Below are 18264 nucleotides of genomic sequence, written 5' to 3'. Positions count from 1 at the left end.
GTAAATGTTTCAAATAATCATTAGTATGTACTTGAAACAGAAACTTTTTATGTCCGACTGCCTACCGGTAGCAACAAATGTATCTTGCATATTTTGGTAGGTAATCGTGTTGTATAATCAAAATATAATTATCTTTGTATTAAAATGATTAAGACCAAAACGTTGCAAAGGATGTTAAACATAATAACAGTAATTTACCACTGAAAATGTAATTCAACTTAGAGTCTACTAGTATTTGTTATAAATATGCATGTCACATGATTAGTGATGAAAAAGCAAATATCAAAATTTAAGTAATTGAATTGTTTGCAGATAAGCTAAAATGAGATCACAGAGGAAGTATAAAGCATTGCCATGGTTAAATGTTGTACAACAACCAACCTGAAGAACTGTTTTAATGGTTCTATTTATAACTTATTACTAATGTATAAAATGTTGTCTTCCAACATATGTGTTACAAATTTGTAGATTCAACTACTTCATCATGTGTATGTGTACGCTAAATTGAAAATGAATATTTGATTTCCGTCCGTGATCCACATATTGTCATTCAAAATACCAATAGCCGCTGGTTTATCAAGTCCATGTTTAGCATCAAGCAATGTTTTCTTGTACTTTAAATCCTTGTCAACCATGTACACACTATGATAACGGTAATCTGATATCATAACATTACCAGCTTTGTCAACACACATCCCGTGACTTTGGAAATTGCTGCTTGCATCAAATCCAAAAATACCACTGAAACTTTTAAATGAATTACATTTATCGGATTTTTTCTCCAACAGCACTATGCGATTCAAGTTCGATGTGCCAGTATAATATAACACGCGCAGATATGATTCTAATATTTGGATACTACATGGTTTCTGAAAGGTGCCCTTAGAAAATGATGCTTGGTCGGTGACAATTCCATCAGTGTTCATCCATACGAAATGGTTTATAAATTCATACCTTGGACTCCCGAATTGGATTCAAGGTAAATTACTAACAAATCATCCTCGGAAATGCAAAAACAATGCGGCGTTCTACCAGATTCTCCTATATTAGCAAACCGAACCAGGCGTCCATCTGTTAATAATTTCATGATAAATGATTTTTTCTCACTGAGAATCAGTACACATGAATCTTTTAAAACGACAAAATCACTAACGTTATTTGCATACACAATGTCGTCTAAGGAATGGTTAACAATTTTTAGCAATTGCCGGTTTGCAAGTATCCACGCATCCTGTTCAGAGATTGGTATTATTTTTCTAACAAGGGTTAAATCCTGCTTTAATTGGAAAGTAATCGGATATTTATCTGTAACTTCATCGGATGAGCTTTCTATTAAGTTGTCTTCCTCAAAGTCGTCAGCATCGAACCATTTAGTCTCTGAATCTTCAAGAACATCTGTCTGGGTTGATATATCAGAACATGCTGACAATGATATTGCGTCTGTGTCACATTTTCCACTTGAATTTTCAATCAAATTTCCAAATGAAAACTCCATAGTTGGTTTGAAACCAGGTATTGGCCGATTTGCAATTTTGTCACACTTTACAGAGCATAAATTAATTTCAGACAAAATATTTATGATATGACTAAACTCGAACTCGTTAAGCTTATTGACCTCTAAATTAGTTATGTCCGATTGTAAATCTTTGACGTTAGTTTCTTGCTTGCGTAGTGTTATATGGTAGCTTTCGAATGTGTTGTGTAACTCTGACAATAGTCGTTCCTCTGTAGAGTCGAGTTTTGCCTTCATGTTTACTACACTTGTTTTTATTTCACAGTTAAGACGTTCCTCGTCTTGTAAAAGTTTCTTCTGGATGTCTGAAAGCTTATCACCTAGTGCAGTTAGCTGTTCAGAATATTTTCCATTTAACAACAGAACCTCCATTTCTTTCCGAATATCTTCTTCCGCGTCCTGCAATTGACACAGGTCATGTTTTTGGTGTAATTGTCCGAGACATTTAAAACACATGAAGTCCTTACAACCTTTGCAAAATATCGTGTATTCTTCTGTTTCATGGTATCTACACCGAAGTGGTTTCAATGCTTTACCAATCGCTGCTTTTATTTCACACTCTAGCATATTATCCGCCATTACGGATATTGTAATTTATTATGCAAACATGTCAAAATATGCACTAGACTACAGTATAGAAATATGTCATTATTGATTTTTATTAATTTAAATGTGTACACGATTATAAATATCAATGTTATGTAAGAAATAAATAACTTCTTGTTTGTAATCAAACTAAAGGTAAATAAGTTGACAAACGGAAGATGAGGAACACTATCCACTGACGCAGAATCCACCAGTAAATAAATGTGTATTGCAGTTTGTTTATTTGGTAGTTCGTTTTCTTAAATGTTTTTTTTCATAATTACAATAATTCTGATAAATTCAAAAACTGGAAAAGGGAAACAATGATTAAGAGGAAAGGGGGGAAAGTTAACCAAGGTGTACACGAAATAAAACAGTTTATTGGTACGATAAATTTAGTTACAAGGATAGAGTTTCCACTGCCACCACCACCACCGTGTACAAAATTCTCAATATCAATATTTTCCTCCTTTCTATATTAATAAATTTTCTATATAGATATATGGAGACAGGTTACTGAAAAGCTGTTACTATTCAGAATTAACCATCAAAGTTTCAAGGGGGCATCGATGACCGAGTGGTCTTAGTAGATACTACTGTCATCACTAGCCAGTCAACACTGAGGTTTTGAGTTCGAATCCTGCTCGTGTGGGTGCACTTGACTGCAATCTTAATTGACTAGGATCGTCAGTATTCCTATCGAAGGTCTGTGGGTTTTCTCTGGACACTCCGGCATCCTCCACCAATAAAAACTGGCCGCCACGAAATAGTCCAAAAGGGGACTTAAAAGTAGCGGTAAAACACAAAAAATCAAATCAAATCAAATTGAAGTTTTATAAATCTTCGATACGGAAACTGGGCAGAGATATGTGGGAAAACAATGATCTTGATCATCTGCTACTGCTTGCTGTAAATAGATGATATTTTGATTCTTTCGATTCAATACAAGATTTGGTGCTAACAATTTCAAAAGATAAATGTTTCGGAGCCGTTACCACTTATCATACTGTGACTTTAAGATGAAGAACAGCAAAAACAGTGCTGTTCCTTTCCTTTTTCTGTGTGTCTGTTTTGTTTTTGCTGTGCAAGGACTGATTTTGAGTCTAAGACCCCATATCCTATTATAATCAAAACAATATGTTATAAGTGGTGTTTGTGAAAAATTATAGTAGAACATTTTCAATTCCCAAGTTTTAACTTTCAATTTGAATAAGCGTCAAATAAAAATTTAAAATTCACAATTATTTATCGTAGAATGACTGAATACCATTAACGGTACCAATGTTCCTGCACCAGATGCGCATTTCGACAATACATGTCTCTTCAGTGATGCTCGTGGCCGAAATATTTGAAATCCAAAGCTTATTTAAAAGATGAAGAGCTATAATACAAAAGGTTCAAAAAGTATAGCCAAATTCGTGAAAGGAATCCGAGCTTTGTATGAGGGAGATACATTCCTTAATTTATGATAATTTCTAACATTTTGTAACAGCAAATTTTGATAACACAAAAAGTCCGTATTTTCATGCCAGTACCGAAGTACATCGACCCAGTGGTAGTAATAACATTAACGGTACCAATTTTCCTGCACCAGATGCGCATTTCGACAATACATGAAAGGATGTTATTTATTCAGATTACATGTTTCAATGTTGGACCAATTAGTGAAAAGGTAAAATCATAAGGCGTATATGCTACATACAAGAATAACCGTTCGACTGGAATCGACCATTATATCTATTCAACTCTTTTTCTTAATCTTGTTTTTACCCATATATACGGTTGTATTTATTAAAACATGAATTGTATTTGTTTGGTTCATTTTATTTTAACTTTGCCATATATGGGGAGATAGCACTGATAGTAGGAGAGATAACTCAGATAACGTGATATTTATTATAGAAAGTGTTGTGAATTTACGTATTTTAATATGAAACCAGATGATCTCATTTTATTTCCTTATATAAAAGGATAATGTTATAAGAGCTATCTTCTCACTTTTTCTTAAAATCTTAAAATTCTAGATGAAGTAACTTTTAATCACATAAAATTTTACTTTTAAGCATAATCTATACAAAATGTAACAATTTCGCAAACACTTGTAGCGTGAAAATGTGCATGGTGACCCATATTTTTAACATATTTTAAAAAACAGCACGATAAAAACTATATTATCGACAAATTATTAAAAACAATATGCATTTAAATGTTGTTGTAGATTTTTTAGACTCTATTTCGTTTTTATTATATATTGTTTTAAGCTTTCGTGGGAACGATATTCCTTAATTCCAAAATATCTTTTAAGAAATTAGGAAACGACAATAAAAAAAGGTAACCCTACAAAAGAAAAATAATCGTTGCCTGAATTATGTCAAACATCTAGACCTATTCCTTTGGGTAAACATACTCTGAAGTATTGTCCACCTTGACTGATTAACCAACAGATAGTCGATCTGATTCTGGTTATGTGGTTATATGTTCCATTTGTTTCTTGCCGTTTGATAAAACACAAGGAAAATTTAAATTTAACCGCGTATTCCTACTATGTTATATACGTCAGCAGTTTATAATACACAATATATTTAGTGCAGATGTTTTAGTGGGACTTCATTTAACGGGGATAAACGATATTCATAGTAGATGAGTAGAGTACTTGTTACATTTGGTACAGCGTAAAATTTATCTTTATAGGGGTAAGTTGATTAAAAGGAAGGCATTTTGCAAAAGTTATATATATATATCAATATATAATTATATTTACATTTGGCGTGTGTACTTGATTTTATATAGGACATAATACACGATTATATGTTATCAGTGTACACAGGCCTGATGTCTCATTTTAAATAGGAAAAAGATCAATTTTATTTTTATTAAACTTTACTTAATACGTCTTTTTGGCAGCTATTGTACTTTATGGGCTGTGTAAAAATAATGTGCTTAACGAGTATTATTCATTCAACAAGTCATTTCCTGTTCTCATTTCCATACTATAAAACGATTTTTAGAAAATCCCTGTGGAAATAATTGAATGCATGTTATAAATGAAAGCAATTGACGATAACATTTTGCGTGAAGCGCGTTTCAAAATGAATCCATATCAACCTCAAAAATCAAATCCGGAATATGACCGAAGTTTATCACTCACTCATTCCGCTGTTAACGTTTGGTTTTATCGGTTTTTGTGGACTTCCCGTTTTGGAATTTACTTTGGAGTTCGGTATTTTTTTATCCTTTATTTCCAAGTACAAGCATATAATCGTAACTTAATGAAATGTCCTATATTTCGATTAAAGCAAACATATAATTCTTATATTTACACATGAATTCGTTTTGAATATAAATTGACAAAACACAAAAATACGACAGCAATTGTTAATTGAATTGACTGTAGTATCATGCCAATTACAACCAATTCAAAAGGATGAAGTTTTCATACGCAGGAGGAAACAAATCAATAAATTGTCAAAGAATAGAAAATCAAAATTATAGTATATTGAAAATCATGCAATACTTTTCTGAAGGAGGTTCTCACATGATATTTTAAAGCTTACGGTGACATATGAGTAGACGGTTCAGACGGGAGGGAGGGGAAGGAAAACTTCAGAAAGTGAGATTAAATTATATTATATATATCCCAAAAGGGGTGCGTAAAACATCGCCCTCTTTGCCCAAGCTCCCATAGTGTAGACGGTAAAGTCGGTTGGGAGGCGAAGGCAAGCTTCAGAAAAGAGGGACGAAAGATACCAAAGGGACAGTCAAACTCATAAATCTAAAACAAACTGACAACGCCATGGCTAAAAATGAAAAAGACAAGCAGAAACACAATAGTAAACATGACACAACATAGAAAACTAAAGAATAAACAACACGAACCCCACCAAAAACTAGGGGTGATCTCAGGTGCTCCGGAAGTGACATGTACATTATATTTTTGCCAAAAAGGAGTTCGTAAAACATCGCTCCATTTGTCCAAGCTCCTGTACTACATGTACCAGTGCCATACTATCTCCCTCAAATTTGCAGGACTTGAGAATAGTAATAAAGTGATAGAGACAAAGTTTCCGTCAATAGGTCAATAACCGCCAATGAATTTTCAATCATAATGCTCTTAATTAAAGGCAACAGTAGTATATCGCTGTTAAAAAGTCCTAAATCGATTAAGAGAAAACAAGTTCGGACTAAAAACTAAAACTGTGTGAAACACATCAACTATAATAAAAAAAAAAACGGAAAAAACAGAAGCACTGAACTGTAACAAAAATAAACGCAAACATACATAGAAACGAATTATTTGATAACAGATGCCATATTCTTGACTTAGCACAGGACATTTGAAGAAAAATGGTGCGTTGAACCCTGCTTCCCACTTATATGACAATGTTAAAAAAATAGCACTTACAGTTAAAATGGCCTTTACATTTTTTTTTCATAAGTAATAATTAGTCTCATGTTGAAGAAACGCGCGTCAAGGTGACGAATTTAAGGCCTGGTGTCTTTTTCGGGGGTATCACCAGCCTTATAGCCAGCTCTTTCGTGATGAATTGAAATATGATTGACATGTTTATTTAAAATAAATTGGGCAATATTTGAATGTCATTAGAAGTCTTAGTTACATATACATTTATTTGATATTGTTTTCTTTCTGAAATAAAGCATACGTATCACAAGAGAGAGTATTGATGTTTTCCACGGCCAACATACTAAAAAATAGAATAATAAAGTCAGAAGAATTGTATACTCAATAAGAGGATGAATAAAAGCGCTGTTCCTTAGCTCACACCAGGTATCACAATCTAAAATGCGCGGAGGTGTCAGAATCATGAAGAGCAATCACACGAGACTACCACACGGTTGTTACGTCATCCTGAATCGGCGCATAATCCTCCGTGGGAACCAGATCAATATTTCTTTTTAAGGAATTGCAATCAACAAAGTATACTTGCTTCTCAGGATTCGGATCCTTCAGCGGATTTCAGATCGGAATATACAGTGTCTAGTTGTTTGGATTTTCAATGTACATATAGTTTGTTCACTATTTTCTTTCTTTTGCATTACATGAGTATAACACATTGTGCATTAATATTCTTTTGTATGATGTATGTAATATGCAGTATCTATTTTATTTAGGGGAATGACAACTAACTGGACTATTTGTGGGACATGTGATTTTCGCCATATAACTAAACCATCAGTATTTTGGTGTTCCGAATGTGAAGAAGGCCTATGTCATGAGTGCACCGAACATCACAGCATATCCAAGGCAACTAGGGGGCATATTACAGTCTCTATTGATGCATACAAGAAACTACCATCGATAATTCTAGATATAGCACAATCATGCAAAAATCACAATGAAAAGTTCCAAATATACTGTAATAAGCATGATTGTCCATGCTGTAAAAAGTGCATTGTGGAGACTCACAACGAGTGTAAAGATTTTGTTGATATTGACGATTTCTTAAAAGATATAAAATCTTCAAATGCGTTCGTGGAAATTGAACAGACCTTAGCAGAAATTTTAGAAAATATTAAAAGAATTAAAAAAGACCGTGAAGAAAATTTGAAATCAATCAAGGAAACAAGAGAAAATGTCGAGTCTGAAATAAAACTGACAAAGTTAAAGATGGTTAGCTATCTTAACAAACTCCAAGAAGATATCTTGACTGAACTGGGCAAAATAGAGGAATCAGAGAGCAAACTCATACACAAATCGTTAATGTCATTACAACACACGGAAAAGGACGTCATTGAATACCAAAATAGCATAGCAAACATAAAGCAACATGCATCAGGCCTTCAGGCATTCTTGGGCCTTAAACAAATAGAACATGATATAGAAGAAAAGGATAAAATTATTCAAGCGATAGTGAAGAATAAGGATTTTAATCATGTTACTCTTTCATGGAAGATAAACTCTGGTGTACAATACATTCAGAGCAATTTAGCAACGTTTGGCAAAATCGTTGTCGAGTCCAAATCAAGTGACATAACTATTGCAAGGAGAAAAAACATACAAGCTCAGATCATGGTTATAGCATCAGTACCGTTATCTTTAGATAAAATAGAACTTAAATTAAAGAAAATTGTTTCTTCGAGAGGCAATGACATTACTGGATGTTCCTTGTTTTCAAATGGTAAAATGATATTTTCGAGTTATAAAGACAAAAAGGTTGTTGTTCTAAAAAACGACGGGTCAAAACCGGGGAAAATAAATTCCGAATTTCAAACATTTGATGTAGAACAGATAGACGAAAGTTTAATTGCTATAACGACTGGCTCTGAAGGTGGTAAAATAATATTTGCAGATCTACTAGAAAAGAAAACTAAGAAAATTATAGACGTTAGTGTACCAAATGATGGAATGGCAGTGTATGGTGGTTGGCTTTATTTTAGTGCAGGGACTAACGGTTTGATGCGAGTAAACATAATTGATGGATCGATTCGTGAGGTACTATATAAGCCAATGTGTGGAAGTGCTTATATAGCTGTATTCGGCAACAAGCTTTACTTCACAAACAAATCGGAGAATACTGTGACATGTAGTGATTTGGAGGGAAGCGTCAAGTGGATATTTAAAGATGAAAGAAATTTGTCTTTTCCTCTCGGCATCTCTTTGGATCATTACGGGAACGTTTACGTAGTTGGAAACAAATTTGCTAATGTTGTTGTTATCTCGCCGGATGGAAAAAGAAGCAAAACAATATTAACATCTGCGGACGGACTTGATTGTCCTCAGGTTTTACATTACAACCGAGAAAATAATCAGATTCTAGTTGCAAATCGAAACGGTAATGCTTTTCTTTTCGATGTAATATTCCAATGAACTGTCATACTTCATGTGATTTTCATATTTAATTAAATTTACAGATTTTGCCTTTTATAATTTTACTAATTTTGAATTTCCAATTCATTGATTATAAACAAAAGTATGTCTGATGTCACCATGATGAGTTTAGATTTGATCTGGTTCAAATTGAAATGCACATTTCAACAAAGCAATAAACTATGTTGCTATTATGTTGTCATAGTGGAATTCTAACCATATACAGCACGCGTAATGGGTTTAATATAAGCTACTTGTTCATTTCAGTTGAATTGAGAAGTTTATAGTTTAAATAGTAAACAAAAAAGCCAAACAAAATTATAATTTAACAACATGCATAACCTCCACCTATAACCAATGCAATGAACTACTTAAAGAGTCGGCGAGCATAGTTCGCAAACAAAAATTCCGACCATGCAATATCATTGATTTGCTAAGGAAAACTGATTAAAAAAAACACTTTAGCTAAAACCGATGCAAATAGGAGGTGCATAATAGCATTATACTGTAAAATTTCTAAGATGATTATGATTAAGTGTTTTGGAGAAGCGGATTTTAATTTCTACAATATATCGTGCAGAAATGAAATATTTGCCTCCATGTTTATAATCAGTTTGTATATGTGCTCGTTCAGCCCGGTATTACATCAAAGAAGCATATCGATGTCAAAGTTTCGCTTTTTATAAGAACGTGTTCGTTGCAGTTGTTACACATCAGGCATTCATGTTGACATGACTTACTTCATTAATGGATTTCAACCGATCTTTGCCATACACATGATACAGTTGACAAGTAAAAGCCTCGATGTCCAGGATAACTGATTCAAGACTGCTACAGAGATATTCCAATTTTTCCTATTAGTCTGAAACATTCGTTTCTCTTGCATCACATTAACAGATGCTGATTGTGCTATGGAAAAATCTGTATATATCTTATTCAATTGCAAGGTAATAAATCATCCTATTCTAGAACATCAAAATATTATGTGTAGACATAATTTATAAAAAAAAAAAGAACAAACGTTTTGAATAAATTTTTGCAAAACAGCAAAATATGAATATCTGAAATTTCCAAATTCTCAACAACAAGCGCTGACCAACATTATCTCCGAAATATTTTATTGATTGTAATATGAAAATTTGACATAAATACAACACAATAACTCTAATAATTGCTTAGTTTCATTGTTTGTGATGTTTATTGGCCTAATATCATAGATATTTGCCTATTTTAGCAGGGCTGTAGGTTTAGTATTTTTAAATATCAGATCATTGTTACTATAGAAAAAATATAATATATATAATATTTAGTTCATCTATGTGTATATGTCAGAAGAGGTCTCGTCGTACTTTATTTGGCCTTTTAAACATTTCTTGATTCGAGCTTCACTGATGAGTCTTTTGTAGACGAAACGCGCGTCTGGCGTAAATTTAAATTTTTAATCCTGGTATCTATGATGAGTTTATTGTAAATATTCATAATGTAAAATGTATGAAATATATAGATATATATTTGCCATCTCAAAACAAAAACTATATGGATCCTTAGGGAAGAAGGGTGCAACGTATGTCTACTTAGCCCAACACCTCATAAATGTGTTACCTTTTGTACATGATGTTATAGCATATTGAATTTGTCATTCATCATATTTTCACATCATACATTGATCAGTGCTTTTCATTTACTTCATTTTCTATAAGCAAGTGTTTGACTATTTTGTTTTCAATAATTGTGTATTTGTAATACGTTGTAACTATTCATTTCAAAGTGCAAGTTTCCTTCCTCATTTCAATGTTAAAAACCGATTGTTCGATATCAAACACAAACCATGATTAAAACTGTATACATTTTCTCAGTCATTAGACTGTCAGTGGTAAGTAATCATAGCAAAATTTATGTTTTTATAAGTTCGTTTGAATTTTCAAATCAGTCATGGTGTCAATTGTGTTGTATGTCTGTGATGTATATTTACACAGTTTTGGCTACCTGATCCAAATAGAATGAAATTCAAAACAGTGTGGCTGTTGCCATTGATTGACACATTAAATTCATCCATTGACTGGGACAATTTACGTGAACGTTTGTCTGTAACGACCACTGTTCACGACGTACATATGATAGACATTTAAACTGTGAGGTCACCAAAGGTTTCTTAACGCCTTTAATTATAAAATAATTCGAAAAATTAATCAGGAATAACCTTTATGTTTTGATTTATATAATTGATATAAATCAAAACATCGTGTTATTTCTGATTAATTTTTCGAATTACTTTATTAAGGTGTTGAGAACCTTTGGTGACCCCATAGTTTAAGTGTCTTTAAAAAGTACATAGTGAGCAGTGGTCGTTACATACAAACGTTCACCTAAATTGTCCCAGTCAATGGGTGAATTTAATGTGTTAATCAATGGCCACAGCCACACTGTTTTGAATTTCATTCTAATTGTCACATTAACCTATTATGCTCGTTTGGATTGTTAGCCCAGTTTTGTCAATGTAGAGGAACTATAAACAAATGATGAACAAGTGGGAGGTTTAAATAGCTATAAAACCAGGGTTAAGACACCATTTTCCTAAGAAAATACATGTAACAAGTCATGTATATGACGGTTGTTTTCTATTCGTCGCGTTGGTTGAGAATGTTCTACGTTCAGTTTTATAGGTTTTTGATGGACATCCCTTTTTAATTTTCCTTGGAGTTCGGTAGTTTTGTTAATATTTTGTCTTTTATAAATACTCATAATTTACAAACAAATTTTTTCATATATTTATCTTGACTAACATCTAGAAATTGACAAAAAGGGTCGGTTGAAAACAAAACTTTTCGACAAAAGAGATGAGTTCAGCTCCCAATTGTGAACTTTACATTTCTATTAGCAACCATCCAACAGCACCTGCATACGGGGTATATATCTTCGAATTGATAAGATATTCCTTGAATTGTATTTCCTATCATGATTTCCTTGATAGTGGGTTGCAGCTTACAAGGAAGCTTTTAAACCAAGAGTTCCAAATGATGAAGTTGAAATCATCCCTTCGTAAATTTTACGGACGCCAACGCAAGTTGGTTGACCGTAATGGAATATCTGTTTCGCAGATGATATCAGATATGTTCCGTTATTAAAATCCCGTTCACTTTTCACGAATCTAACTTACCAAATTATTATATTTACCGGTTTGTAATAACATGTGCAACACGACGGGTGTCACATGTGGAGCAGGATCTGCTTACCCTGCCAACTTTCTAATATACAACAAAAATGGGGAGATGTAGTGTGATTGCAAATAAGACAAATATTTACAAGATAAAAGAGGGCGAGAACCAAAAACACTATACGCAATGCATAGCGTTTTACAATGATAAAAATTCATCTACAAAAGGCCCCGACTTTCGATTTGAAACAATCCAAAAGAGAGAGACATACGCTCCGTACATATGACAGTGGTATCCCAAAAGAACACAATATTCAAGTCGTATTATAGAAACAATACATTAGTTTGCATACACAAACTGATGCACGATCAAGTTTTAAACTTGTAAATGAATTGGTTTTAAACCAAAGACACTCATACAAACTAATCAAATAACAATATGTATCAAACACAACCCCTGAGCTCTTATATAATTAACAGGTCTAGAAAAACGATTGTAATAGTATTTTATACTGTGTACTGACATAATCATAGTAATGTTACATTTTGATTTAAGTTTTAGGATAATGGCGAATAATTCGTTTGTATGTGGTATATGTGATTTTCGCCAAATAACTAAACCATCAGTAATTTGGTGTTCTGAATGTGACGAAGGTCTATGTCAGGAGTGTACGGAACATCACAGTATCTCCAAGGCAACCAAGGGGCACCGTATATCCCCTGTTAAAGAATACAACAAACTACCACCAACTATTCTAGAGATAACACAAACTTGCAAAGTCCACAACGAAAAGTTCCAAATATACTGTAATAAGCACGATTGCCCATGCTGTAAAAAGTGCATTGTGGAGACTCACAACGAGTGTAAAAAATTTGTTGACATTGATGATGTCGTAAAAAATGTTAAAATTTCAAATGCGTTCGTTGAAATCGAACACACCTTAGCAGAAATTTCTGAAAATATTAAAAGAATTCAAAAAGACCGAGAAGAAAATTTGAAATCAATCAAGGAAACAAGAGAAGATATCGAGTCCCAAATAAAAATGACAAAACAAAAAATCGTGAACTATCTTGACCAACTCCAAGAAGACATATTAAAAGAACTGAGCGACACAATGGAAGCGGAGAGCAATCAAATACGGAAATTGTTAACATCAGTACAACAAACAGAAAAAGGTGTCACAGAATACCAAAATAACATGGCGAACATTAAACAACATGCATCAGATCTTCAGGCATTCTTGTACCTTAAACAAATAGAACAGGATGTTGACGGAAAAGATAAATTGATTCAAACATTAGTCGAGAACAAAAATTTAAATTGTGCCACTCTTTCTTGGAATGTGAGCTCTAATGTGCAGAGTTTCCAGACCTGTATCTCAACTTTTGGGGAAATTGTTGTTGAATCCAAATTAAGTAGCATATTTATTGGAAGCAGAAAAAATAAACAAGCTCAAATAACGGTCGACAGTCTGGAACATAAATCAAAGAAGACTGATACTTCGAAAAGCAGAAGCATGACTAGTTGTTCTGGTCCTGCATTTAAATGGTAGAATGATTAATCATCTATACTATTTAACGAGGAGACCTCATTTTGTGTGTCGCTTCTCTTCCTTCCACATTAAATTAATCATCATGCCTCTGTGTCCTATAGGTACCATACATAGTCGCATTTGTCATCCTTGCTTATGATTATTCCGTATGGGTTATTTTGGGAGGAAAACGAAAACAAAGGCATCCAGATATTGGTTCCGTCATTGGACGAAATTTTAAGTCAGACTACAGTTTGCGTTTTTCTGTACACTTTGAACACACATTCTATTAATAAAGTGTATTTGCTATCTGCTATCATTTTCAAGTTTACTATCCACGGCGGTCACAGAGTTTATTAAATAGAGAGGGTTTGTAAAATGTATTTTTCATGTCGGTTAAGAATAAGCTTCTCCTATTGGATAAAAAGAGGCCACATGACATTCATTATTCTTCAGTAATACATTCAATCGGTCATTAACAGAACAAAACGGACCAGAAAACCGGTCGATCGTTAACGAACTTTTGACATGATAATGACCGGTGGGCGTGGTTTCCGTCTGACAATGACCGTTTGGGGCGTGGTTTCTCTGTTAATGACCGGTGGGGCGTGGCGTCTCTGTTTAGGGAGATGTCCCTTTTATAAAACATTTTCCTGTTTTCAATATTATATTTAAGTTGTTGAATTGTTAACTATATGTTTTCGTTAATTATAAAATTATAGAGAACTTGAGTAAGTATTTATATACTGAAAAATAGCACTAAAAGAATATCAGTATTACTACGACTGGTATTTATTCTTGCCATAGAAATCGTATAACTACTCGAGTTTGCTTTAGGTATTTTGAATATATGAGAACTTACCAAAACATGGTTTCTCAATGAAATAATCATAATAGTTTTTGAAAAACTGGTCATTATCGTGATACAGGGACTGCCCGTAGGACAGTGGTATTAACTGCGACAGCGATAATGAGCTCGCCTCCGGCTCAGTCATTATCACTATCTTAGTCAATACCACTGTCCTAGGCAATCCAGGTTTTCAAGAACTATTATATAAATGTTTATAATATACAAATATGCACTATACATATTTTTCATGTATTATTGAATAAAATAAAAAAAACCAAAATAATGGGAATTTTGGAAAAATAGAAGCCACTTTTTAGCCAGAAAAATCTGAAATTCTCCAGTCATAAAATCTTTTTCAAAATTCATCGGGTCATTAAGTATATTAAATAGAGAGGGAATATATAATATATCAATGACCTCCGTGGATTGAACGGTAAGTCTAAACACCACCTAGGCCGCCTTGGTGCACTAAGCTCCAGGAATTGCACTAAGCCCATGATGGACCAGTCTTGGGAGAAGACTTTATAAGTTTGATTAACTTGTGTCTCATCCCTTTTGCACATTTACGCAAATAAAATATGTTTAAACTAAATGGACCAGTCAAATAAGCACCAAGGTCATTCAGTACGATACAGATTTGAATAAAGAGCATATATTTAAATTTTGGTGTAAATATATTCAGAAATAAAAGAGTTATTAACATTTTGTATGGCACGCGCCGATTTTGTGTAATATGTCCAGTTGTCATATTGTTGATTGAATCCAATGAAGCTTGACGAATGTATATATACAGCACCAAGTATATGAAGCAAAGGTTAAATATGCACCAAGATCATTAATCAAGATAAATCATTATTTTCCCCCAACCCCGACCCCAAATTTAAGTTCGATACCTAAATAGTCCCTTTATAGGAATAAATATGCCAAAAATCGTAATGAAATTCATTGAGTCTAAAACTTATTCAAATCAGATTTCATTTACTTCAATATTCTTAAGTATATGATTTCTTTTTTGGCAGAAACTAGAAAAAATCTTTATTATCTGTTCTGACCTTGAAACACTGATTTCAGATTTACACTGTACACAAAATAAAATAAAATATTTCATGTCCCAGTTTAGATAATAAAAAAGGAAGGAGAAACCTTTCTTTTTTCATCAGGGGCCTCGTTTGCCAAGAAGTCTAAGTAGTTCTACAGTAATCACTAGACAGTCAACACTGAGGGTTTGAGGGCAAACTCCGCCCGTGCTGTGGTTTTCGACTCCAATATTAATTGATTGGGACTGTCAGTTTAACTTTTCCTATCAAATGTGTGTGGTTTTCTCCGGACACTCCGGCTCCCTCTACCAATAAAAACTGGGCGCCACGAAATAGCCGAAATGTGGCGCTTAAAAGTAACGTTAAAACATAAAGAATCAATCCATCACTTTTTTCTTATAGTGTTTAATTTATTAATTAACTATTTTGTAACTTCAAGTCAGATGGCGGATTCGGTTTTTTGTTTTTGTTTTGTTTTTCTTTTTTTTTGGGATTTGGGGGGGGGGGGGGTCGAATAGGCTGTTCGATAACGAAACGTTTTAGTCTCGCTACAGTCGTTGATATTTTTTAATTTTATAGAATACTTGTCACACCCTTTTCAGAATCCAGGAAACGCCCCCATGTCATGTGTTAATTTAAAAGTTAGTAACATTTTTAACGTGACACGCGCTCTACTTGTGTAATGTCTGATCACCTTGTTAATTGATCCAATCAATTCTGAGGGATTATCTTTTAACTAGTAAATTATTTTCTATGTTCCTAATTAGTAATGATAAAAGGGCTGTTGATCTTTTTCATTTTTCTTTGATGCTTTGTGAGAAAAAAATATTTTGAAAAAGTGTTTGTTTGCGCTTTTCGAAATAAAAGATTTGCGGAAATGATAGTAAAAACAATAGAAATTGGCTTTTACTCAAAGCGGACTATATTGTAGTCTAGCCATGAGCTTAGTGCACCAAGGCGGCCTAGGTGGTGTTAAGACGTAAACTGAGAGTTGATTGTAAAAAGCAAATACACAATTTATGTGCATGTTGAAATTACTAGAAAACAAAAAAAAACTAACAAAACAATGGGAATTTTGAAAAAAAAGAGAGAAGGGAAAAAGGGGGGACACATTACTTAAACAGAGCAGTTGCTTAGAAACATGCAAAGGGTTTCCCACATTTTTATACTATTTTCACCTCTTTCAAAGAAATCTGTCCCCCTATACAATATGGCCGAACAAACCGTGAAGAGCCCTTTTATTAGCTATTGAAGTCTTCTACTGAAGAGAAAATTGGGTGGTACGAGGCAAAATACGTTTTCCTGTATCATAAGAAAAACACCATGGAGTCCGAACAGCGAACAAGAATTCCTGAACCTGACATGAGTACATCCTTAAATAAAATTATTTCTGTGCAATAATTAAGTCGTTTGCTTTCTATCATTTTTTAATATAATCAATTTACAGCATTCACAACATAAACTATAAACACTCATGGTCAAAAAAGGATAAATGGGTCAATTGACGACAAATAGAGCAACACAAAAAAACAACAAAAAAGAACGACCACAGATACTGCGAACGAAAATGACAAAATGATATCCCGGAAAAAAACACTTAAAGATGCCTAATGGTAATTATAATATTATATTGTATGATTCTTGAAACGTTCATTTAAGGAGAGACAAAAATAAATCAAATGAACAAACAAACTCATAAGTAATATATTGACAAAATAAATGACATAGCAATAAAAGAAAAGACCATAAGACAAACAATGGTTTAGAAAGCACAAAATAGAAAACTGAAAAATGAATCCCGGACTAAAATTGGGCCGGGATAACCTGCAAAGACTAACAGATCCTGCTCTAAAATTAATGTGGAATCCGCTGTGTTGATTATGTAAGTACAAACCCGAGGAACAGTTTAATTCTGTATTTGAATTAGGAATGTAGATTAAGGGAAAAAGTGGATACACATTTGTGCTATATATATAGTGTTCAGATATTACTGTATAAGGAAGTCCATGACAACATAAATTAAACGTCAGAAAATGATTTGGACGAAGGAATAAAACATTAGGTGACAAAAACTGTCATTAGTGAAGTACCATATGGAAGTTTCAGAACGGATTAGAGCCAGTTGTGGATATAAAAAGAACAAACGTTAAGAAAGCTTGGTTAAAAAAAACCATACACAAAAAATCAAATAAAAAAATAGATATGTACTATGCTCTATTATAGTTTGACAGTTTGTTCGAAACATGTATAGCAAAATTGTTCAATCAGTGCTACTAGTATATAAGGATACTTTATTTAGGATGAAGCCGCTTTGATAAAATTGATGAAATTTCAGTCAGAATGAACCTGCAATTAAAAATACACCAAACATTTGCCACTGGACATTTAACAAAAAATCTAGCATACATGAATATCCATGGGAATATAAAACTCTGGGTTATAGTTTGATTGTCAAAATGTCAATCAGTCTTATATAATTTTATAACTCGTTGTTACTCCTGGTCCTGATTATGCAGGTTTATCAAAAAGTCATTTGGTGGATGAATGTCTCATTGGCAATCATACCAATTTTCTTGTTTTTATTTCTTTCAATCTTCTGTTTACGAAGCAATGAGATTATAAAAACAGCTAGTCCCAAAATTTTCTGTATGAAAAAAATAACTTGCTCAAAGACGATAGTCTCAAGGATTTTGTATCTGGAATAACTTTCAAATAAATAAATAATATAGTAGTATAATAGGGAATGGAAACGTGGAATATGTCAAAG

The 18264-nt window shown here is 33.2% G+C and overlaps 2 protein-coding genes across 2 annotated transcripts; one reads left to right on the top strand and one right to left on the bottom strand.

Moving 5' to 3' along the window:
- Positions 1–940: 940 nt before the first annotated feature.
- Positions 941–2092, bottom strand: LOC139492865 (RING finger domain and kelch repeat-containing protein DDB_G0271372-like). Its single transcript, XM_071281017.1, has one exon. It carries the CDS (start codon positions 2090–2092, stop codon positions 941–943), a length of 1152 nt encoding a protein of 383 aa, XP_071137118.1.
- A 2586-nt stretch (positions 2093–4678) lies between these two features.
- Positions 4679–8983, top strand: LOC139491585 (uncharacterized). Its single transcript, XM_071279344.1, has 2 exons — positions 4679–4791; positions 7229–8983. The coding sequence occupies exon 2, from the start codon at positions 7233–7235 to the stop codon at positions 8922–8924; it is 1692 nt and encodes a 563-aa protein (XP_071135445.1). The 5' UTR covers positions 4679–4791; positions 7229–7232; the 3' UTR covers positions 8925–8983.
- Positions 8984–18264: the final 9281 nt, after the last annotated feature.

This window comes from Mytilus edulis, chromosome 10 (assembly GCF_963676685.1).
Source record: "Mytilus edulis chromosome 10, xbMytEdul2.2, whole genome shotgun sequence".
Taxonomy (NCBI): Eukaryota; Metazoa; Mollusca; class Bivalvia; order Mytilida; family Mytilidae; genus Mytilus; species Mytilus edulis.
Note: the sequence above shows the minus strand (reverse complement) of the source record. Positions and strands in the feature narration are given on the sequence as shown.